The 24960-nt window shown below is 46.8% G+C and overlaps 1 protein-coding gene across 1 annotated transcript in view; it reads left to right on the top strand.

The window, feature by feature from the left end:
- Window positions 1-4403: 4403 nt before the first annotated feature.
- Window positions 4404-24960, top strand: part of SLC5A1 (solute carrier family 5 member 1) — a 57356-nt gene continuing 36799 nt past the window's right edge. The window contains exons 1-2 of the mRNA XM_069558662.1: window positions 4404-4716; window positions 8192-8263. Coding sequence (XP_069414763.1) covers window positions 4582-4716; window positions 8192-8263 — 207 coding nt within the window. The 5' untranslated portion in view covers window positions 4404-4581. The remainder of the gene's footprint in view (window positions 4717-8191; window positions 8264-24960) is intronic.

Below are 24960 nucleotides of genomic sequence, written 5' to 3' on the forward strand. Positions count from 1 at the left end.
TGCCAGCCCCGAGCAACCTGCTCATGCATTGAACCTGGACTGGCGATTCGTTTCACATATGATAATATATATGTTTCAATGATGTTCTCACAAATCATCCCACCCTCGCCCTTTCCCACAGAGTCCAAAAGACTGTTCTATACATCTGCGTCTCTTTTGCTGTCTCTCATACAGAGTTATCATTACCATCTTTCTAAATCCCATATATATGTGTTAGTATACTGTATTGGTGTTTCTCTTTCTGGCTTACTTCACTCTGTATAATCGGCTCCAGTTTCATCCACCTCATTAGACCTGATTCAAATGCATTCTTTTTAATGGCTGAGTAATACTCCATTGTGTACATGTACCTCAGCTTTCTTATGCATTCGTCTGCTGATGGACATCTAGGTTGCTTCCATGTCCTGGCTATTGTGAACAGTGCTGTGATGAACATTGGGGTACACATGTCTCTTTCAATTTTGGTTTCCTCAGTGTGTATGCCCAGCAGTGGGATTAATGGGTTGTATGGCAGTTCTATTTCCAGTTTTTTAAGGAATCTCCACACTGATCTCCATAGTGGCTGTACTAGTTTGCATTCCCACCAACAGTGTAAGAGGGTTCCCTTTTCTCCACACCCTCTCCAGCATTTATTGCTTGTAGACTTTTGGATAGCAGCCATTCTGACTGGTGTGAAATGGTACCTCATTGTGGTTTTGATTAGCATTTCTCTGATAATGAGTGATGTTGAGCACCTTTTCATGTGTTTGTTAGCCATCTGTGTGTCTTTGGAGAAATGTCTGTTTGGTTCTTTGGCCCATTTTTTGATTGGGTCATTTATTTTTCTGATTGAGCTGCAGGAGTTGCTTGTATATTTCTGAGATTAATTCTTTGTCAGTTGCTTCGTTTGCTCTTATTTTCTCCCATTCTGAAGGCTGTCTTTTCACCTTGCTTATAGTTTCCTTGCTTATAGTTTTCCTGTGCAAAAGCTTTTAAGTTTAATTAGGTCCCATTTGTTGATTTTTGCTTTTATTTCTAATACTCTGGGAGGTGGGTCATAGAGGATCCTGCTGTGATTTATGTTGGAGAGTGTTTTGCCTATGTTCTCCTCTAGCAGTTTTATAGTTTCTGGTCTTACGTTTAGACGTTTCATCCATTTTGAGTTTATTTGTGTGTGGTGTTAGTGTTCTAGTTTCATTCTTTTACAAGTGGTTGACCAGTTTTCCCAGCACCACTTGTTAAAGAGATTGTCTTTTCTCCATTGTCTATTCTTGCCTCCTTTGTCAAAGATAAGGTGTCCGTAGGTGCGTGGATTCGTCTCTGGGCTTTCTTTTCGTTCCATCGATCTATGCTTCTGTCTTTGTGTGGCACCTTCTTTATCCGTCCGTCAGGGATGCTTAGGTTGTTTCCATGTCTTGGTTGTTGCAAATAATGCTGCCATGAACACAGGAGGACAGATATCTCTTTGACACAGTGTTTTCATTTCATTTGGATATATTCCCAGAAATGGGATTACTGGTTTATACGGTAGTCCTAGTTTTAATTTTCTGAGAAACCTCCATACTATTTTCTCAGGCTTGATTTGTTCTTTTCGAGACCAACGAGGAAGAGAATTTGCAAAAGGACCTCAGTAACCCTGGGGATAGCCATGGTGGGGATCACTTGCTGATGACGTGCTTTTATTTTTATTCTTTTTATTTTTTTTATTTTTACTTTATTTTACTTTACAATACTGTATTGGTTTTGCCATACATTGACATGAATCCACCACGGGTGTACACAAGCTCCCAATCCTGAATCCCCCTCTCACCTCCCACCCCATATCATCTCTCTGGATCATCCCCATGCACCAGCCCCAAGCATCCTGTATCCTGTATCGAACATAGACTGGCACTTCGTTTCTTACATGATAGTATACATGTTTCAATGCCATTCTCCCAAATCATCCCACCCTCTCCCTCTCCCTCAGAGTCCAAAAGTCAGTTCTATACTTCTGTGTCTCTTTTGCTGTCTCGCATACAGGGTCATCATTACCATCTTTTCTAAATTCCATATATATGGATGACATGCTTTTAATTTATTTTTTATATTCAGTCCCAGCTGGTGACTTCTTACACACTGTCGACAAATCCTCTCCTTCCCCCACCATGCTTGCCTTCTCCTGGCACATCCCTCACTCCCCTCTTACCTGACTCATTCCTTCTGTTTCAGGACCCTGCCCAAAGCAGACCTTCCCGCAACCTCAACTCATTCCTGGGTCAAAATTCTTGCTAGATATTTGGAGCATTAGTGCTTCTCTTGCAAAGCACGTATCACTGCGCTAACTTTAGAAGTATATGTCTCATCTTTGCTGACAGTCTGTTTCCACTCCTGGGCTGGAAGCCTGTGAGAAGGGCAGGAACCCTGTGAGTCTCAGTCATAGCTATAACCCCAGTGGCATCGCACATAACCGGGCACACAGAAGCTGCTCTTGTGTTGCAAGAATGAATGAATGAATGAATGAATGAGTGCATTCCCTGTCTCTCCCTGGGTGCTACCCGTGCCTTACCCTCTCTTGCCACCCATGTTCTGCGGCCCTGCTGCTGCTGCTGCTAAGTCACTTCAGTCGTGTCTGACTCTGTGCGACCCCATAGACGGGGGCCCACTGTCTCTGGGATTCTCCAGGCAAGAACACTGGAGTGGGTTGCCATTTCCTTCTCCAATGCATGAAAGTGAAAAGTGAAAGTGAAGTCGCTCAGTCGTGTCCGACTCTTAGCGACCCCATGGACTGCAGCCCACCAGGCTCCTCCGTCCATGGGATTTTCCAGGCAAGAGTACTGGAGGGGTGCTGCCCTAGAAAGGGTCAAAGAACAGCTGTGTGCCCCTCTGTGGTCCATTAGCACTTCTGAGCTTTCCTCCCACTCACGTTTTAAGTTTTCTCATTTCCGCAGACTTCACTTTTAGAACTGGGCATGGGCTGGCTGCCTGCTGCTGGGGGTTCAATGCTGGACTTTTCCTGGGGGTGGGTTCACTTCCAGATTAGACTGGAAGTTCCCTGAGGGGAAGGACTCTGCTTGGCACAGAGCCAGGTGAAAAAAAGCTTTGCTCAATGCGGGAGCCAATAGACATGGATTGAAGGTGAGCAGCTCCACGTTGTGGCTGATGGCTGAGCTCTAAGCCACGGGAGGCATCCATGGTGAAGAGCCCCTGCTCCCAAGATCCCCAGATGGGGAACTTCTTTTTCCTGTGGACAGGTATTATTTTTTTCACCGTTTATTTATTTCTTTAGTTGGGGGATAATTGCTTTACAATGTTGTGTTGGTTTCTGCCATACATCAACACGAACAAAAATCAGACAAGGTACACACATGGTGGACAGGTATTAAGATGGGCCTTGGACATAGCCTCATAGAGTTTATTGTCCTGGGGAATGGATGGGAGTGGCCCTCGGAGGCAGTGAGGTGCAAAGGAATGGGCTGCTTGACTTTAAGCAGTGGTTGGGTGTCTGGTGGGCAGGGAGGGCCCGAGGCATCATAGCACCCTGGCAGGGTTTGGGTGGACCTTCCCCACTCTAAGCATCTCTTCACCCAGCAAGGCTCCCCTCTCTGGAGGGCCTACTTGGGGGTTTCCAGCACCAGCCCCTGAAAGCACCCCAGCCCTCCTCTGAATGAGGCCTGCCCTGGCCTGGGCTGCATGATCACCTCCATCACTGGCTCACCGTGTGCCCCTGGGTGAGCCACGCCTCTCCTCACCACACTCTCTCTTCTGACTTCCAGATTAGACCTGTGTTTCCAGGTGGACAGGCTGAGCCCCAGAGAGGGCCAGGGTTTGGTGAGCTCCTTGGGAGGTATTCTCTAGCATCTTCCCTCCTTGCCTTGGAAAGGTCCCAAATAACATCACTGGGTGAGGTGCAAGGCAAGGAAATAGCTCCCGGGGAGTCCCCTTCCCAGTCTCGGTGTCTCCTTCCTTAAGTTGGGTTAGTCGTGCGCGGGGGTGCTGCAGGCTGTAGAGGAGCAGAAAGGCGGGTGGGTGAGTGGTCATCCCTTTGGCTAAGATACTGTCACCACGCTGACTTTTCTTCAGCAACATCCAGCAACTTCTGATTTTCCCCAGAATGTTCTCCACGGAGACCAAGAACTTGGCTGATTCCTGGGACAGTCCTGCATGCCTGTCACACATGGAGAAGCCAGGTCTGCTGGGAACACGAGACCGGTCCGCGGGCAGGTGATCTGCAGCTTTGAGGTCTCCAGCCCCAGGCAGCCTGGCTCCTCAATACAAGTGCTGGAGCCCTGGCCTGGGTGTGGCCCCACAGCAGGCCAGGCGAGGCTGCTGGGTGCCCAGCAATGGGAGCACAGTGGGGTTTTGTGCTCCGCGGGCACCACCCCCTGGCCGGCCCCACCCCGCTCTCTGGAGAGCCTTTACCTACCCGCCCACCTCCTGCCGACAGCTCTGCCAGCTCCTCCTCATTCTGCACTCAGAGTTGCTCCCTGACCAGCACTGGGGCCCCTGCACGACAGTCCTGCTGCCAGACTCCCCGGGTCCCCTCCCCGGGCTGATGATTAACCTGGAGGCCGTATAAGGAACCAACAGCCCGGGCAGGAGGGACGCGCTGCAGCTGCCACTATGGACAGCAGCACCTGGAGCCCCCCGGCCACGGCCACCGCCGAGCCCCTCCAGGCCTACGAGCGCATCCGCAATGCAGCTGACATCTCTGTCATCGTCATCTACTTCGTGGTGGTGATGGCTGTCGGGCTGTGGGTAGGTGGGGGGTTCTGAAACACGGGGTTTGAGGGTGCAAGGGCCAAGGGGAAGGAGGGAGAAGGGGGCCTGTGGAGAAGCCACGGTCTTGGTGAAGCCCGAGGAGGGGAGGGTGGTGGGCTGAGGGTGTGTGGAGCCAGGTGGAAGTGACTTGGAAACGTCTGAGAGGAGTTCAGGGGGCACCATGTGAGGTGAGGGGCAAGCAAGGGTGAGCAGAAGTGAAAGGATGCTGGTCAGTGTCCAGGGAGGCTCCTGCATCCCAGGCCAGTGGGCAGAGAAGGAGAGTGAGAGATTGGAGAGGCTGGGGGCTTGAGAGGCAGCAGAGGACCAGCTTGAAGCTCCAGGGAGGGTCCCAGGGCTGAGGAGTGAGCCCCAGGGAGGTGACTACCTCCTGCCTTTAGTCAGATGGAAGAGAAACAGGTGGGTCAGGAAGGACACTGCGCCTGCCAGCTGCAGGTGCTCTCGGGCGGCCCCTCCTGGGAGAGGCCCTGTGCCCTGTGCAGGGGCTGGAGTGAGAGCGAGCTGGGAAAGCTGGGCCCAGGGAGACGAGGGGGAGGAGGAGGCAGGCCGGAGCGTGGCCTGGGCTGGGCTGGGGAGAGGGAAGTGACTGGGCTCCCTCTCGGGACTCGGGGACACACCAAACCAGAGAAACTTGTTCTTAGCAGTCCTGAACCTGGAAATTTCACTTGGGACAGACTCTGGCACACCTAGCAACTGGAAGACAGGTGTTTTAAGTGCGAACATCTTCCAGTCACTCTCAAAGGCCTTCATGGGGGGCGACAGGCCAGGAAGCCGAGGTGCTAGCAGCTGATTGAAGTCTTTTGACTTAGAGGAGAAGAGAGTGGACATTAACCCCTTCATGGTCATAGAGGTTTTTTTTTTTTTTAACAGAAAAAGGGAAGTATTGATTTTTAAAAAGAAAAGTGTAATTTAAAAAGAAACCAGATGTGACTGAAGGCCTTAAGTGTCACAAGGGGTCTATGTGACTGATTCTAGCCTCAGCTTCCTAGACTCTGTGGAAAGTCCAGCCAGGGGCCAAGGTTCTCAGGTTTAGCACTGGCTTCTACACCTTCCAGTGTTCTTTCAATGTTGGTAACTCTGCCCAGTCTCAGTTTATTCAGCTGTGTAATGGGTACAATCTTACCTGTTCTTATGACTCCTCATAAATGGCTGTGAGGGTCTGGGAGATGCATCTGAAAGTTCATTATGGATTCTGGGAATCTTTTAAAAATATAATTGGGTTGACCAAGAAGTTCATTTGTGTTTGTCCAACATCTTACAGAAAAACCCAAACAAACTTTTTGGCTAACCCAATACTATCATTTGCTCTCCAGGGTATGAGTCAGACCCTGAACGATTTTTGTTCTTTTAAGTAAAATGGGCAAAAGTGGTCAGATGGATAGGACATCTCAAGCCTACCACCAGGAAGGCAGGAATGCTAATCCTCATTTTACAGAATAAGAAATCGAAGCTCTGTGTGATTGTGATTTGCCTGAGGTTGTGATTCGTGGAGCTCGGGTCACTGACTCTCAGTTTCCCATGGCACCACGTGCTCCTCCACCCTGCCTGCCTTCATCCTCACCCCAGCTTGTGTTAGTAAGTGCTGCAAGTGAGCTGGGAATCCATCGTTTGCTAGCTGTACCTCCTGTCTCCCTCACAGTTGTCGATGAGCTCAGCTCCCCTAACCAATCTCATTTTAGCCCTTCCAGTCCCGATGGTTATGGTGTTTACACTTCTCAGATGTCTGTAAATTCTTATTACTTGTCTTGTTAAATGCTGCCTAATGAGCCTGTTAGTGTTTGTCTACAGTTAGTCTTTCGCTATTAGTCAGTGCCTCCAACCCCCTGATCATTTAACATGCTGGCTTTCTTCTAATTTAAGTTTCTTTTTTCCAATGGAGTGTCAAGAGTGGTTTGGCTCAGGGACGGATATCCTGACTCCTGTGTGATCTCCAAGCTGCAGAAATAGCGATCCAGGCCCACTGTGCTTCCCCAACTTAGAAAAGACACCCAGGCCAACATCCCTTTGTCCATCCCTGTCACTTCCAATATTTTTTCTTTTTTTAAAAAAATCCTTTTAATCACTGGAAAATGCTGTCTCATTTCTTATTTCTTTAGGGTATAGTTCCATGTGTCTTTCACCACTTTCTATGGGGAATTTTGTATCCTTTTCGGCTGACTATTCCTTCTGGAAGACTTAAGATATCCTGAAACCCTTTGTGCTTGCATTGCTAAACTACAGCCCATGGACCAAATCTGGCCCACAGCCTATTTTTGTATGGCTTACAAGTTAAGATTTAAAAAAAAAAATGGTTTTCAGGGGTTGTAGAAAACCAAACCAATAAAAAGAATATGTAGTGAAGATCATATATATCCCGTAAGGCCTAAACTATTTACTACCTAGCCCTTTTTCTTAGAGTGTCCAAGGTAGCTCCGTGGTAAAGAATCTGCCTGCTGATGCAGGAGATGCAGGAGACAAGGGTTTGATCCCTGGGCTGGAAAATCCCATGGACAGAGGAGCCTGGTGGGCTACAGTCCATGGGGTTGCAAAGAGTTGGACACACCTGAGCACTAACTCACGTCACATGTCCTTTTTCTTAATGGAAAAAAAACGTACTGACCCCTGCTTTATGTGGCATTTGCATTAATAGCATCATTGGATGCCTGAGTCGTGGTGGGGGAGCCCAACCTTTCTATTTAACAGACGAGGAGCAGAGAGGGTGACTAGAAGCCACTCAGAGGAATCAGCCCCAGGGCTGGGACCAGAGCCCAGAACTTTCGATGCCAAAGGAAGTGCTCTTTCCAATATGTCACCCTTCCCCCTCCCTAAGACTCTGTCCTTTCTGGGGACGCCCTCTCCATGGTCCTTACCACCGCTTCCACTGCTGCAGTGTCCCTCACATATTCTCAGAAATCGGGGGCCTAACTTGATCATGCTCAACCCTCTTCATCCTATTCGCAAATCTCTTGTTAAACCACTGGACAAAATCACCTTGACAAATTGTCAGCATGTGTGTGTACTCAGTTGCGTCCAACTCTTTGCGACCCTATGGCCTCTAGCCCGCCAGGCTTCTCTGTCTGTGGGATTTTCCAGGCAAGAATACTGGAGTGGGTTGCCATTTCCTACTCCAGGGGATCTTCCCAACCCAGGGATCAAACCTGCATCTTCTGCATTGGCAGATGAATTATTTACCACTGAGCCACCTGGGAAGCCTCCAAATTGTCAGCACTTGACTCCAAAACTTCCGGCAGAAACCTCCCCCAGGGGCGCTATTTCCATCTCTGGATGATTCTGGTGGCAAGGAAATTCTTCCTGGTACCGAGCTAAGACCTGATGTCCTAGAGTGTGGAATTGTTTCAGAAAGTAAAGTAGGTTGAAGAAAGTGCGAATAAATGGGGAGACGGGGGGTGTCCTCTTGGCTGGCAAGGGTACTCTGTTCTGGTTTTCTGTTAAGTTTTTGACGCTTCCTCCCTAGGCCATGTTTTCCACTAACCGTGGGACTGTTGGAGGCTTCTTCCTGGCAGGTCGAAGTATGGTGTGGTGGCCGGTAAGTTTTCTCTGAAATACATATTTCCCTGAACTATGATATTCCCCACTTTCTTGTTGGCTCTGGGAGGTGGTGATTCTTTCTTCTTGCCTTTGATGCTGAAAAATGGATCACCTTCTCACCAGGTCACCAATTCACCTTAATCTGCAGTGGTAAGGGAACAAGCTTTAAAGAAATAATGCTTGACATTTTTTTCAAGGGATAAATAGAGGAAAGACTTCACAACGAGGACAGTGTGGAAGAGCAAAAAGAGCACCTAGCCCAAGGTGATCTTGGGCACGTCTGAGCTTCCATGTCAGTTTCTGTAAGATGGTAGTGATGATATTTACCTTCTAGGAGGATTATAGAAGTGGAGACCCTCTTATGGGGTAGAAACTCAGTAAATAGTAGTTCTTTTTGCTTCAAGTTCTACAGAGGAGAGAATTTCTCTGTCTACATCAGGAGGCTGACACTGGGCCTGATCCCCAGGAGGCTCTCAACAAATACTTGAAGAGTAGCTGGAGGAGGAGCCCCTACTGTCCCCAGTCACAGTTCTCCTCATCTCTTGGTGGATTTTGTATTTTGTATGTATGCGCAGTGTTTTCCCTGACATTTGCACATGGGCAGAAGAATCCCAATCATAGGACATGCGCATAGAAGAGACATACGCAGGAAGAGAAAGTGGGAGGGCCCTTCCATCCTGTCACCCCAGGGCTTTGCTGGGTCATCAGGTCAGCCCAATGACCGGTTCTATCCAGAGTTCTCATTGAAACTAATTTGACCAGATTGACCAAATTGTGCAGTTCCTTGGGCCTAAGATAGAAGCAGGACTGGCTGGTGAAAGGGGGGTTAATGAAGCGCACATACAGTGAGAAGAGAGTGACAGCTATGGAGGAAGAGAAGTGAGAAAGCAGAGACTGTCGCCGCCATAACACACGGCACAGAAGGTAGGAGGGAGCCGTGACCTTCCTGCAGCTGCCCTCTGATCAGTTATTCGGAGATGGGAGTTAATTATTAGCATCTTGGGACGTGGCTGACAGTCTAGTGGTCAAGACTCCACGCTTCTGCAGCAGAGGGTACAGGTTCGATCTCTGGTTGGGGAGTCAAGAGCCCATACACTACACTGCACCATCAAAATGTAAAAGAAGCAAGTAAGTAAATTGGTATCTTCGCAGCTGCCAGCTTTATCCCTGAGGTCATTTCTCCTTATCCTTAAGGTGGCCAAGAACACTGGGCAGCTGCTGACTTCTGTGGGGGCCCCTTGTGGTGGTCTCTCATGACACATTTTATCTTCTCATGCTTTGGCCTTTGATGCTTTTCTAAAAGTTGTGACCACCAAGTTCAAGACAAGGCTGAACGGCAGTGTCCAATATGGTAGCCACTAACCACTTTTTAAATTGAAATTAAAATAAGATCGAAAATTTATTTCCTCAGCCACACTAGCCATGCTTCAAGTGCTTAATAGGTACATGTGGATGGTGGCCACCATATTCGATGCTGTGGATCTAGAACATTTCCATCATTTTAGAGAGTTCTATCGGGCACTGCTGCTCTACAGACTTCAGAGCAGAGGCTGGCACGAAATCTCAGTGGACTTGAGATTTGCTGAATTAGAAAACCGAGTAAGACTTTCAAGCTTCCTTTAGTTGTTTGGAAACTGGCACCCCACCCCACTGAATGCTTCAGCACCCCCAAGAGGAAGCCTGCCATGTGTTCATACAGCCTCGGTTTGCATCCAGACCTCTTTTTACTTCCTTCCTCCCACCTTAACAGGAAACTCATATCTCTTCATGTAAACTTCCTCGGGCTGATTCATCAGGGATAAGGCCTTAGCTTCCACTCTCTGGGTCTTGGAGAAGCTGATGAGAAGGCAGAGGCATGGGGCAGAACCACCCTAGGAGACAGACATTTTAGGTTAGGCCTGGGAACACATCACATCTTAACCAGTGATGATGTCTTCCTTCCTGATGACACTTGGGTTTGGATCTGGGTTGAGAGTTGGTTGATAAGAGGAACTGGCTCCACCCCACCCTGACCAAACAAGTCAGGTTCAGAGGTTTATGTGGATTTCCTGTGGGTGTTGTCTTCCTTACTCCTGTCTCAGTGCTGGATTATTCTGACCAACGTGACATCATTCCTCTTTTGTGGAGAAGTACCTGCTTCCTTGATGAGGCTGAAATTTTATTCTTCTTCTTCCGACAATGGTATCTAGGGTTTCATGAGATTATATGAAAGGTTTATAAACTGCCCATGTATCCAGGTCACCTGGTGTACTTTTAAAAAATACAGATTCCAGGGCCTCATTCCAGGGTTCCACTAGATTAAAACACCTTGAAAGAAGGCTCCAAGAATCTGCATTTTTTTTTTAAGCTTCTCAGGGGCTTCCCTGGTGGTGCAGTGGTTAAGACTCTACACTTCCCAGTGCTAACATAGGGGAATCCTTTTGTTTCCTTCAAAGTCTTAAACGTAGAGAACAGCAAGAAGCCCAGAGCTCTAGGAGAAGGTTCTTTGTGGAAATTAACCATGGGCAACAAATTAAAAATCTAACCTGTCCGGATAGCTCTATTAAAAAAAATTATTTATTTTTGGCGGTGCTGGTCTTTCTGCTGCGCACAGGCTTCTCTAGTTGGGGCGAGCAGGGGCTCCTCTCCGGTTGCACTCACAGGCTTCTTGTTGCGGCCGCTTCCCTTGTTGCAGAGCACGGGCTCTAGGGCATGTGGGCTCAATAGTTGTGGTTCCAAGGCTCGAGAGCACGGGCTCAGTAGTTGTGGCACACGGGCTTAGTTACTCCCACGCATGTGGAATCCTCCGTGATCAGGGATTGAACCCGTGTCTCCTACATTGATAGATAGACTCCTTACCGCTGAGCTGCCAGGGAAACCCCAAGGGGATTCTTGACTAGGGATGCAGTGACCTCTAAGTCCCTCTCAATTCTGAAAATGCTCTGATTCCAAAAAATTCTAGAGTAGAATGAGCATGGGCTTTGAAGTCAGCCCATCTGACCTGCTTCATGTATTAGTTGTATGACTTTGGGCAAGTCACTGAACTTCCCTGAGCTTCAGTTTCTCCTATAGAGTAGGAGAATAATACCTACTGTGGAGGACTCTTGTCAGGATTAAATGAGATAATGCATGTACAGCACTCAGCACTGTGCTTGGCAGTTCAGTTCAGTTCAGTTGCTCAGTCGTGTCCAACTCTTTGCGACGCCATGAATCGCAGCACGCCAGGCCTCCCTGTCCATCACCATCTCCCGGAGTTCACTCAGACTCACGTCCATTGAGTCCGTGATGCCATCGGGCCATCTCATCCTCGGTCGTTCCCTTCTCCTCCTGCCCCCAATCCCTCCCAGCATCAGAGTCTTTTCCAATGAGTCAAGTCTTCGCATGAGGTGGCCAAAGTACTGGAGCTTCAGCTTTAGCATCATTCCTTCCAAAGAAATCCCAGGGTTGATCTCCTTCAGAATGGACTGGTTGGATCTCCTTGCAGTCCAAGGGACTCTCAAGAGTCTTCTCCAATACCACAGTTCAAAAGCATCAATTCTTCGGCACTCAGCCTTCTTCACAGTCCAACTCTCACATCCATACATGACTACAGGAAAAACCATAGCCTTGACTAGATGGACCTTAGTCGGCAAAGTAATGTCTCTGCTTTTGAATATGCTATCTAGGTTGGTCATAACTTTTCTTCCAAGGAGTAAGCGTCTTTTCATTTCATGGCTGCAATCACCATCTGCAGTGATTTTGGAGCCCCCCAAAATAAAGTCTGACACTGTTTCCACTGTTTCCCCATCTATTTCCCATGAAGTGATGGGACCAGATGCCATGATCTTCGTTTTCTGAATGTTGAGCTTTAACCCAACTTTTTTGCTCTCCTCTTTCACTTTCATCAAGAGGCTTTTTAGTTCCACTTCACTTTCTGCCATAAGGGTGGTGTCATCTGCATATCTGAGGTTATTGATACTTCTCCCGGCAATCTTGATTCCAGCTTGTGTTTCTTCCAGTCCAGCGTTTCTCATGGTGTACTCTGCATAGAAGTTAAATAAGCAGGGTGTCAATATACAGCCTTGACGTACTCTTTTTCCTATTTGGAACCAGTCTGTTGTTCCATGTCCAGTTCTAACCGTTGCTTCCTGACCTATATACAGATTTCTCAAGAGGAAGGTTAGGTGCTTGGCAGGGGCTCAGTAAAGGCAAATGTTAACATGTGGAAGGAAGGTTAGGAGACTCAGGACAGAACCCCTCAGTTGGCACTTGTCAGATGTCCAGTACCTGGAAGCTGGCATTTATATAAAGCCATTGCTGCCACATCACTTAAATTTAACTTTCACATTGACTGTGTGAGTAAATGAACACGATTTATATGCAATTTATTTATACCTACTGTAAATCATCGATTCCAGCTACACACTGACCACATTTTTACAGCTCTGGGACTGACAGTCAGTGGCATGTCACACTTTAAGTGGCAAGCTTTGTGCTACATGGTATGTCTTACAATAGTTGGTGTTTTAGATTCAGCAAAGTGTGGTTATAGGATTCCCTGATGACTCAGATGGTAAAGAATCCACCTGCAATGTAGGAGACCCAGATTCGATCCCTGGGTCAAGAACATCCCCTGGAGAAGGGAATGGCTACCCTCTCCAGTATTCTTGCCTGGAGAATTCCATGGACAGAGGAGCCTGGCGGGCTATAGCCCATGGTGTTCCAAAGAGTCGGACATGACTGAGCAACACTTTCACTTTTCACTTTCAAAGTGTGGTTATAGTCTAAGATATAGTCCTTAAAAGAATGTTCACTACAACCCTTGGGCTTCCCTGGTGGCTCAGGTGGTAAAGAATCCACCTACAAAGAGTCGGACACGACTGAGCGACTAACACCTTTGGAAGCTGCAGAGATGCTTCAGGGGCTGCTTTTGCTCTCCTTCCCAGCAACACGGTTTTTTCATACTTTATATGAGGGGACTCTACTAAGATTTTGTTTGAGGTCAATGTTCTGCTAACTTATGAAATTCAAAAACCTCTAATTTAGAAGAAAAATAATAATGATTTCCATTCTAAAATTTAAAATGATTTTAAAACTATTGCAGTACACATTTGAAAGGACAACACAGCATGCAAGAAAATGCAAATCAAAGTACTTTTCAAACTTGAAAAATAGCCTAAACTGCATCAAAACTATACTTTTATACTTGTAAATTTCCCTTTGGACTAAAATACAAAGTCAGTTTAAACCTGTCATTGGTCTGGAAATTTATTGTCGGAATATCAGTTCTCGAGTGTACTGGCTCAAGGAGGATATCGCAGGGACCACAGGCTCTCAGAGCTGACTTCTCTCTCAGCCTCCGGTGGTTCCTGTGTCCCCTTCACCTGCCTTTAGCTCTGTTGCTTTGTGCTGTAGTAGGGTGAGCAACCCCCCAACCTGTGTTTTGAGCTTCTGTGGTGGTTCAGATGGTAAAGGATCCATTTGCAGTCCATGAGACCTGGGTTCAGTCCTTGGGCTGGGAAGATCCCCTGGAGAAGGGAATGGCAGCCCGTTCCAGTATTCTTGCCTGGGAAATCCCATGGACAGAGGAGCCCGGCAGGCTACAGTTCGTGATGTTGCAAAAAAGTTGGACACGACTTAGTGTCTAAACAACAGCAACAAGGATGAGCAAGCAGAGAAGCTTCAGAATGATAGTCCCAGGGGGTTTTAGGAGGAGAGGACTTGCGCTGACCTTGGACTGATATACCTGAAACCCCAAGGGCTTGGATAGTCCTCCATGAGAAAAGCAAGTGGAAATCAGAGCTCATAAAGTCTGAAAGAAGGTTGGACAGAGGAGAGACCAGTTTTTTGGGGTATACCTGGGGGTTTTGGTGACTTTGAATAGTACGGTTGTGATCTGTAACAGGTGGAGGTCCAGGCACTCTGGAAAAAGATTCCGTTCCTAAAAAGTTAATGAGGCTGAGAGATAGAGAGTTTGTGCTTGACCTGGGGATAGAAGTGAGGGACCATCTGGAGGAGGAGCAAGGACTCCAGGGCTGCGTTATAGGAGGAATTAGCTCACAAAGATAGCCAGGCCGGGGTCTTTGACTCAGAAGTGTGAGTCACTTGAGGCAAGCCAAGCCCACTGAGAAACACGGAAACCTCGTGAGTAAAATGAAACCTTACGTAACTGTGGGCCAGGAGTCCCCTTTTCTGTAGCACCATGACTTGGTGTGTTGATGAACAACTGCCTGGGTGCTGTGTTGTAATGATTTTTTGAGGGTGTAGGAGATGTGAAACCAGGAAGGTGAGCTTTGAAGGGGAAATTCCCCATGCCTTGGCTAGTGGCAGCAGAAATTACTCAGAGAGGTAGAGCACCATGTACACAGCCCAAAAGAGAACTTTTGTTTTGGAGGAGAGTTTGGTTACCAGCCAGAACCATTGGCAGAGCCAGCTTCATGGAGCAGCAGGTACAACAGGGCTGAGCCAACCTTTAACAAACCTCAAGGCATTTTCAAATGCTTCAGAAGTTAGTATCCAAAGGGAGTAGGGATCTCACAAGGAGCTGGAGGATTTGCCTTGCCCTAGATTTATTATTAGGCCAATCATTAGCGTCTCTGAGTCTCAGAGAGTCTCCTCTATGTGGGAGATAGTAAGATCAAGATCTCAAAGCCTTGACCAGGGCTGGAATGCTGAGATTCCACACCACAGAGGAAGGAGCCATCATCCTAGCCAGTCCATCACCAGTGGAGATAGGATGGCTGTGTGTCTCTCAATAGCCACAGTTCCTTTCCTTCCTTTACTATTTGAGAATCATCAGAGAGGAGCATTTCACCGTGGTTTAGGCCACAGGTTGACAAACTTTCTTTGCAGAGGCCCAGAGAGTAAATATTTCTGGAGGCTATACAATCTCTGCCACGACTACTTAACCTTGCTGTTGCAGCATGAAAGCAGCCATGGACAATAAGATGGATGAGCATGGCTGTGTTCCAATAAAGCTTTATTTACAAAACAGGCAGAGGGCCAGATTTGGCCCATAGGCTCTAGTTTGTTGACCTCTTATTCAGGCCTGGGCTCTGAAGTCAGGCTGCTTGGGTTCAAATTCAGCCTCTGCCCCTCACTAGCTGTGTGACCCTGTTTGAGTTACTGAATACCTCGGTGACTTACATTTGTTTTCTTATAACAGAGAAACAGTACTTACTTGAGGTTGTTGTGAAGATGCACATTCAGTCTCAGAATAGAATCTGGCGTACGATAAACTCTTAGGTTTAGCTCTTGTTCTTTCTTCAGCTACTTATCTGATTGAATCCTCAGCCATCCAGCAAGATTGACGATTAACTCCACGTTCCCACAAGATAAGAACAGAGCTAGGGTTCTCCCTGTTCTTCTGGTTGCTCAGGTCTCTTTCTCCTTATTCTTTGAGATGGAAATTTATGAGATCTATAGGCATGGTCTACAGGTTTATCTGAAAACCAAGACATTCTTTCATTTATGTTTGACCAGAGACCCTGATGGAAGTTTTCTGAGAAGAGGACAGCGTCTCATACTTCTTAAAGTCTTTTGAGTGAAATGTATCTGATTTTGTCACTAAGTCTAAAACCTAGGGATCAGATCAAAGGTCAGCCACTTAGGAGTGGCCTCTGGGAAGAATCTGGTAGGCCTGAGACCTAAGTGGGAACTCATGAGTGAGAGGAAAAGCAGGAGTGAAGTGAATGGACACAGGAGAAGCAGAGAGCTCACTTGGGGATCAAGGTCGGGAAAATGTGAGATGGGAGACAGACAGGTACTTGACCTTCATAAGCCTGGGTGGAGGTGACTGCCAAGTCTCCAGGAAGCCCTCTCTTCCTGCTGACTGCATGAAGCTGTGTGTGCTTTCATTTATCTCAGAGCTGAGCTGTATTTCCCTTAATCATTTAAAAACAAAATCTCTTCCAACACCTAGTCCAAGGCCTTGCATCCAGTAGGTACTGAACTGAAAGAGTGAGAGGGAGGAGAGCTGTGTCCCCAGACCCTCAGGCCAGATCCCTTTGTTGATGTCACCTGAGCCCTCAGCCTACATTCTACGCTGGCGCAGTGATTGCACAGTGTAGACAGTGTTAAGAACTCAGGAGGTCCCAGTGAAAACCTGCCTCCAGCAGTGCTCCACACTTCTGTAACTATGTACACCTCATTTTTTCCTTTAGGATATATTTTTTAGGCTCAGTTTTAGCGGTAAAACTGGAAAACCAAGCCTGGCCCTAATCAGAGTGCCCGATTTTAGCTCATACAGGACACCATGGTAAAATCTGGTGTGACCGTGCTTCCTTGTTATTTCAGACATGTAGTTTCTCTCAGTTCGAGTCAAGATTTTGCAAAACTTGTCAGTTCCTGCATATCTGTGTTGCCTTCCTGGTAAGAGTTTTTTTACCTGCCATGTCAGTGTCTGCTTAGCTCTTGAAGAACCTGTTCTCTCTCTTCCTCCTCCTCTTTTTTCTTTTCCTTCTCCTCCTCTTCCTCCCCTCTGCTCGCCTCCTCCTCCTCCTCTCTCTCGCTCTCCCCCTCGTCCTTCTCTCTCCCTCTCTCTTTTCTGGACCCATTTCCCTCCCATTCTTCAAGGCTTGTTGGTCTCCTCAGAGGAGTTTCTCTGATTCCCATGCAGGTGGTCACTCCCCCACGTATTCTTTGTGTCCCAAGGCCTCAGCTGCCTGGAGGGTAGCCAAGTTCCTGTCCTCTAGTTTGTACCTAAGTTCTTGGCTTCTCCTCTGCCTCTGGCTGCCTTCCCAGCATTCTCCAACACGTTAGTGCTTTCGTCGACAGAGAAAGGGAAAAGTAACCTATAATCAATGTCGCCAGTTGGTGGAAGTCAGAAGGGTGCTGAGACTATCAGCCAAGATGAAGTCTTTGCATCACTCAAGTTAGATCTGGGCTTGCCCAGTCTACCAGTGACACGGCTCATTTTGAGGTTGTTTCTTTTGGGGTAAGCTTTATGTTAGGGGGGTGATTTGGAGTTGGGATTAAGAACCAGGCTGCCTTGGTTTGAACCCCAGCTCCATCCATTCCTATCTCCGTGGCCTAGGGTGAGTTACTTAGTCTCTCCTGCCTCAGTTTTCTCAACTTCAAAATAGAGATCATAGCGCCTACATCACAGAGCTGTTTTGAGGACTGAGTTAGTTAATACATGTGAATCTCTTAGCATAGCATTCAGCTAGTGCAATCCAGGTTGGCCATTCTTATCATCATCATCATTATCCCTTATCGTCCTCCTTATCCCTGTGTCTCATCTGCAAATCCTCCTTGTTAAAGTATGAATTCAGCCATTTACTTATATTTGCATTGCTGTGATTTCATCCCACATTTGCATGCTGATTAGCTTCTGTGTGTCACATCTGTGTTAGGTCCTGGCATGTATTTGTGTGTGTGTGTGGCACAACTTCTTACAAAATGTATCTAAAATTACAGCGGTGAGTGGTAATAAGGCAGTGTGTGTGTTTTGTTTTTTTTTTTTTTTGCTTTTATTTATTTATTTATTTAAAATTTTATTTTTGCTTTATTTTACTTTACAATACTGTATTGGTTTTGCCGTACATTGACATGAATCCACCATGGGTGTATACGAGCTCCCAATCCTGAATCCCCCACCTACCTCCCACCCCATATCATCTCTCTGGATCATCCCCACGCACCAGCTCCAAGCATCCTGTATCCTGTATCGAACATAGACTGGCACTTCGTTTCTTACATGATAGTATACGTGTTTCAATGTAAGGCAGTGTTTTGAGTCTTAACCTACACAAGAGGATCAGGGAAGGCCGTTTTTAGATTGAGCTCTGAAGGATGAGGAGGAGGCAGCCATGTGAAGATTGGGGAAAGAGCAATCCAAGCAGAAGGAACAGAATGGTCAAAGGCCTGAGGTGGGGAGGAGCTTGGGGTACTTGGGAACTGAAGGGGGGCCAGCGTAGGGGAGAGATCATGCATCCTGATCAGGCCCTTCAGGTGAGGGGCCCTGAGTTGTCGATGATTCCAAGGACGAGTTTGTCTGAGTTTGTGAGAGGACTGGTCTCTAGCCTCCTTGACCTATCAGTGCCGGCAGAAGACCTCACCCACTTACAGCCTCTGGGAAGATGACAGCTTTGGCAGTGGTTTCCTGATTTCACACTTGTTTGGTTCCTGGGACAAAGAGAGAGTTCATGAAGATAAGAAGTGAAAGGCCACCTTTGTCCATGGGGAATGTGAGTTGATGTAGAGTAAACAGAGATTATGATGACTCTTGAGAAGGCCTGTGTCTAAATATTTACCAGAGCCTCAAGAAGTGAAATAGCCTGAATGTAGGAACCCCACCTTCTCTTCTGTCCCCAACCAGGAAATGTCATCCCTAAGAGATGGTGAGGGTCAAAGATTAAACCTTCTCAAACTTCCCTTGTGAAAAGACTCTTTACTAGGAAATCAAGATGTTAATTTAGGTTAGACCAGTTTCCCAAAGGATGAGGGAGGAATCAGAAATACAAGTGTGATCCAGATGCACACAAGGTCGGACCCCTCCTTGAGGTCTTGTTTTTACTAACACTAAGCTTCCAGGTCACCCTATTGACATCTCAGAGCAGCTCATAGACTCTAGTGAGCCCCACTGTTTTTATGGGCTCCTTGTGGGCCTGGCAGGACAGGTTTATTGTCTCTTCCTCAGAAGAGAGCCATCCTGGGCATGTCCCCATTAAGAGTCCTGATGTCATGCAGCCAGTGGGAATCAGTGCAACACAGGGGCATTTGGTCACTTGGTTCCTGCTGTTTCCCCAGGAGGAGGCTCCAAGGATTTGCTGTCACTCACCCACCCACACGCTCACTCAGCAGGCTTTTACAGAGTGCTTGCCATGTGCAAGGAAGGTCCTGTGCTAAGTGGAAACACGAATGGTCTTCAAGAGCTAGAGGATGTTTGGGGAACAGCGCTTATACAGAAGCAGTTACCAAAATGGGGCCTGATAGGCACCGGGAAAGTGCAACAGGCAACACACGGGGCAATGCCAGGGGAGGAAGAGCCTGGCTCTGGATGGTGTCAGCAGAGAGGTAGGACTGGGCTTCTCTTTGAACATGGGGGTAGTGTTTTTGCAGGTAAAACTTGATGGAGAAGGAATTCCAAGCAGAAGGAAATGGTCCAAACAGAAGCAGGAGGCAGGAAAGCCTCCTGAGTATGTCTAGGAGGCTGGGTCTGTGTGATTTAACTGGAGTGCGGAGGACTTGGAAGGCATTAGCGGTGAAGGTGGGGGGCTACTGGGACTGGAGAAGAAGGACAGGGCTAGTTTACAAAGGCCACTGAGAGCCTGTAAGTCCTCTTCCCAGTTGCATGCCATGGCAGAAAAGAAGAGCCCTCCAGTTGGCACTACTGATTGACTCTGGTGGTTGAGGTCACCCTCTGGGAACTCTTATGACTCCATCTCTTGAGGTGACGAAGTGTTTGTGGAAGAATTTCCCAAAGAGCCTTTGAGTGGCTTGTGTAGATTTCCATTTGAATTGTCTCAATAGCTTTCCTGTGGTGTGAAGATCCTCTGGCAGTCTTTATCCAACTGAGCCTGCCAGTTCTAGGGTTTCACCAGTGAGATTGGCCAAAGCTTGTTCCAGTTCATGCGCTGTTCTCTTGGCATATGGGGAAGTGACAGTGTCTCCCACTTTGTAGCCTGAGTGCCATGGTAACAGGTCTTTAAAACTCTGAAAGTGTTAAAATAAAAATAATACTAAAAAAACCCCCCAGACAACGCTAGAGGTAAGTAGGAGATTCTTTCACCCCCAGTTTTTGGTCCTCCGCATCTTAGCATCCCAAGATTGTAATTAGTCACTGCACTTCCGTTCCCCCTAAAAGAGGTCACAACAAGTTTAAGAAGGAATAGCGACTTTCAGTACAGTCTAGGGCAGGCTTCTCTAGCTTTACTGTGTATAAGAACCACTCTTACTCCTCTGATTTAGTGGGTCTGGGGTGGGGACTGAACTTTCATAGTTCTTCTGAGCACCTGGCTGAAGCCAATGCTCCAGGCCCGCAGGGCATTCTGTGAGTAGCATTGGTGCAGGGAGCCCTAGGGCTGAACACTGAAGGAACAATCATTAGACGAACTGAGGTTTTCCTTTGGTTTGAGAGAGAGATGCGGTTCCTGCTAGCTTCCAGCTCCTGACATTAATGCAGTAAGTCCCCTATATACGTAGCAGCATGCTTGTATGTGAGCCTAGGCACTCAGCTAACACAGTCAACTGTATAGTACTGTATTGTAATAGGTTTAGAATACTTTTCACAGAAATAATACATACATAAAAACAAATGCAAAAAATAAAGAAAACACTTCTAATCTTACAGTGCAGAACCTTGAAAGGGCTTCGCAGGTGGCTCAGTGGTAAAAAATCTGCATGCCAATGTAGGAGACGTGGGTTCAACTCCTGGGTCAGGAAGATCCCTTGGAGAAGGAAATGGCAACCCTCTCTGGTATTCTTGCCTGGGAAATCCCTGGGCAGAGGAGCCTGGCAGGCTACAGTCCTTGGGGTTGCAGAGTCAGATATGACTGAGTGACTAAACACACACATACATTGAAAACTACAATAGTACAACAGCTGGCGTACACGGGCTGGTACCCGCATTTGCATCTTTGAAAGTTCCCAACTTGAAGGTTTGTATGCAGGGGACCGACTGCAGTTGGTATGGAGAAATGAATTTGGCCAGATGTTTTCCTTGTGGTTTCAGTAGTTGTCCCTTTAGAGAAGGCTCATGGAAACACATCAAATTTGTGCCAAATCCTGGGGGGATTAAAGGAAAGAATTTTAAGTGAAAGAGCCACTGTATTGATAATTGCACATTATCAGGAATCTAAATTGCAATGAGAAGAAACCTGTTTTTGTTAAATAGTCCAGATAATTTAGAGGCAGAGTCTCCGACAATGATGGGAACCAGAGGCACTGGCTTTGTCCTCAGCACTGCCAAGAACCCAGTGCTGAGCGGCAGGTTTGAAAGAGTACCTGAGGCCACATGATGTCAAAAACAGATGTGAAGTCACGAAGGGTAGCCTGCTTAGGCTGGCTATTCAGCCCAGTCATGTCTGGACTGGTCTATTCAGGTCTGAAGCCCTTCTGGGGTCACAGCTGGGGCTGTGGGCAGCAGAGAGAGTGACAAAGGTAGCTCTTGAGGAGCAGGCACATGAGAAGACAAAGCTTAGCCTGCAGAAGATGTGAGGGCAGGTGCAACCCCTGTCCCCTGCAAGGAGATCAAACCAGTTAATCCTAAAGGAAACTGACTTTGAATAGTCATTGGAAGCACTGATACTGAAGTATCAGTGATGCTCCAATACTTGGCCACCTGATGCAAAGAGCTCATTGGAAAAAACCCTGATGCTGGGAAAGATAGAAGGCAAAAGGAGAAGAGGGTGGCAGAGGATGAGATGATTAGATAGCATCACTGACTCAATGGACCTGAGTTTGAGCAAACTCTGGGAGATGGTGAAGGACAAGGAAGCCTGGCATCCTTCAGTCCATGGGGTTGCTAAGAGTCAGACATGACTTGGCAACTGAACAACAACAACCCCTGTTCAGGGAACTAGATCCCATGTGCCACAACTAAGAGTTCTCATGCCGAAACTAAAGATTCAGCACGCCACAACGAAGATCGAGGAGCCCGAGTGTTGACACCTGGCACAGCCAATAAATTAAAAAAAATTCTTTTAAAAGAAAAACTGGGAGATAATGACAGCCTGTACAAGGACTGTGTGAAAAGTGCTGGCTGCCAGTGCCATTGTGAAGGTAGAGTCAGGTGAAAATGATTCAGTGCAGGTCCTGCAGCCACGGGCAGGAGCTCAGATGAGGCCAGGGTGAGCGACTGGAGAGCAGTGATGACCGTGATAGAAATGAGCTGCACCTGGACCAGTGTCCCCAGAGCTCCCCTGGCCGCCGCTCCATCAAACGGTGACAGACGGCCTCAGGAAAGCCCACAGCTGCTTAAAGCCCACTGTCTCCCTTTGGGGGGGTCTTGGAGAGGACTTCTTAAACTTAAGGTTAATCTAATGCAGTTAATCATTACTGATAATTGTGCCCTTAATAGTACAACATTAGGCTTAATCATTTATGGAGTAAGAGATGATAAATGAAAAAAAAAAAAGATGATGGATCATGACAGGCAGGCTACACGCAGAAGGGAATTCTTATTAAAGGTAGACTGTTATTCCCACCAAGCTTTGAGGAGGAGGTGGATGTGCTTAAACAGCCAGCTTTCCTCTTAGCTTCCCCTTCCCCTCCTCCTCTTTCCTTTTCTTTTTCCTTTTACCCTCACAAAGTATTTTAATGTTTGTTTAATGAGGACAAAATATAATGTGAAACAATAGAATTTTCACATCATGAGAATTCAATTTATGATCAGAGGCAATGGTGATTTACTTCTTTTTTTATTACCTGATTACTTAATTTATTATTTTTATTTTTGGCTGCTGGGTCTTCGTGGTGGCATTTGGGATCTTTTCATTGCATGTGGGCTCAGTAGTAGTGGCGCATGAGGGCTTTAGTTCCCTGGCCAAGGATAGCATCTGTATCCCCTGCACTGGAGGGCAGATCCTTAACTGCTGGACCACCAGGGAAGTCCCCGGTAATTTACTTCTTTATGCAGAGTTTACTGGGTCGTATTCTTTTAACTAAGGCAAGTAAGCATATGTTGTTCAACACACTTTAAAGTATGGGCAACAAAAGATGAAAATTCTTAAGCTGCAATAATTAAAGTACACAGTTTTCCTTCTCAGTGAATGACATCCACCCAGTCACTGAAGTCCTGATTCTAGGCATCACCTTTGATGACCCCTCTCTCCAGTCTCCTACAGCTGACCCATCAACAAGGCTCATCAACTTTGTTTCTGAAATGTGCTCCAGCGTCTGTGCTTGCCTTTGTCTCAGCTGCCACCACTGGAGGCCAGGCCACTGCCCCTTCTCACCTGCAAGCAGCAATTGCCTCCTGCATGTCTCTGTTTTCTCTTTTGCCCCCAGCACTGCACTCTCCACATGCTTGAGAGAAAGCCTTGAAAACAGGCTAGATCCTGTCCCTCCCCTGCTTGAAACCCTCCAGTGGCTTCCCATCACAGACTGAGACCCACACTCCTACTGCGGCCCACTTGGACCTACGTGATGTACCTCTCCCAGCTTTCCAACCTCGTCTCACTCGATGCACACACTGCAGCCACTCTGGCCTTCTTTCTGCTTTCCAACCACGATGACCTTCCTACTTGGCCAGAGCATTCTTTGCTAGAATGCTTTCCCTCTATCTCAGCATGGTTGACTTCTTTTATCATTTCGATCTCAGTTTAGACACCCCACAGAGGATCATTCTATCACACTTTTCTATTTTCTTCACAGCACTGATCTCTCATTTTCTTTTTTTTTTTCGGTCAGTGCTTTTCATAGAGGAATCCCCAGTGTCTAGAATAGAGCTTGACATACTGAATAGGTGCTAATTAACATTTGTGGAATGAATGAATGAAGCCACTTACACCATCATCTCCTCATCGTTCTGGAGACCTCCAGACCCTCTCCTATGACTTGGCATATGGCATTAAGCATATCAGCTATAAATCATATATTGACGGAGAGTTAGGACAGTTCCTTGGAACAATAATCTGCCTTTTGGGAAATATGTGTTTTGTTCCAGACTTGAACCATCTTAGGGATTTTTAGACAAATAGAGCCTCCCTGCATTGCTCAGCAAGACTGGAGATAATTATATTAATACTAGTGTGGTGCTTTTCGAATGTTGCTCTGCCTTCTCCTCCTGGATATAGAAAAACTCTAGAACTTTTTGGAGTTCTCTTGGATCTCAGATGCAGTTGAGTTGATGGTACAGTATCATGACCAGTCAGTGCAAAATTCCTCTCTTGTTTCCCCTGATACTTCCTCCTTCATCTCCTAGTCACAGTCCCATTCTCCTTTCCTCTCCCAGGCTTCCATTCTTGGGTATTTAATACACACACTTCCAATTTGCCTTCTAGCTTATGTTATTAGATATATGTATATCTTTGAAAAATGCAATGTTTTGTACATATATATATGGGGTCTTTGAGATCTTTGTAAAAAATAAAAATACTATATTGAAGGAATTCCCTGGCCACCCAGTGGTGACAACTCCATGCTTTCACTGCTGGGGGCTCAGGTTCGATCCCTGGTGTGGAACTAAGATCCCACAAGCCTTGCAATAAGGCCAAATATATATATATATATATATATATATATATATATATATATATATATATATATATATATAAATATAAATTTAGAGAGATATTGGGCTTCCCTGGTGACTCAGTGGTAAAGAAATTCGCCTGCAGTGCAGGAGACACAGGAAATATGAGTTCAGTCCCTGGGTTGGGAAGATCCCCTGGAGGAGGAAATGGCAACCCACTCCAGTATTTTTGCCTGGAAAATTTCATGGACAGAGGAGCCTAGTGAGCTACAGTCCATGGGGTCACAAAGAGTCAGACATGACTGAGCAGCTGGGCACCTTAGAGAGTATTATTACTAGTGGCGTCCCTTAAGGAAATGGCAACCCACTCCAGTACTATTGCCTGGAAAATCCCATGGACAGAGGAGCCTGGTTGGCTACAGTCCATGGGGTCGCAAGAGTCGCACATGACTGAGCGACGTTCCTGTATGTTTCCTGTAATGGGATTACAGAATGTAACAGCTAGGAGTCACTTGGAAATTATTGGCCCTACCCCTTGCCTTCTTTGACAAGTAACAAGTGATCTGAGGTCCAGAGGCTTCCTTTTAAATGATGTCTTTCAA

The sequence above is a fragment of the Ovis canadensis genome, chromosome 17 (assembly GCF_042477335.2).
Source record: "Ovis canadensis isolate MfBH-ARS-UI-01 breed Bighorn chromosome 17, ARS-UI_OviCan_v2, whole genome shotgun sequence".
Lineage (NCBI taxonomy): Eukaryota > Metazoa > Chordata > Mammalia > Artiodactyla > Bovidae > Ovis > Ovis canadensis.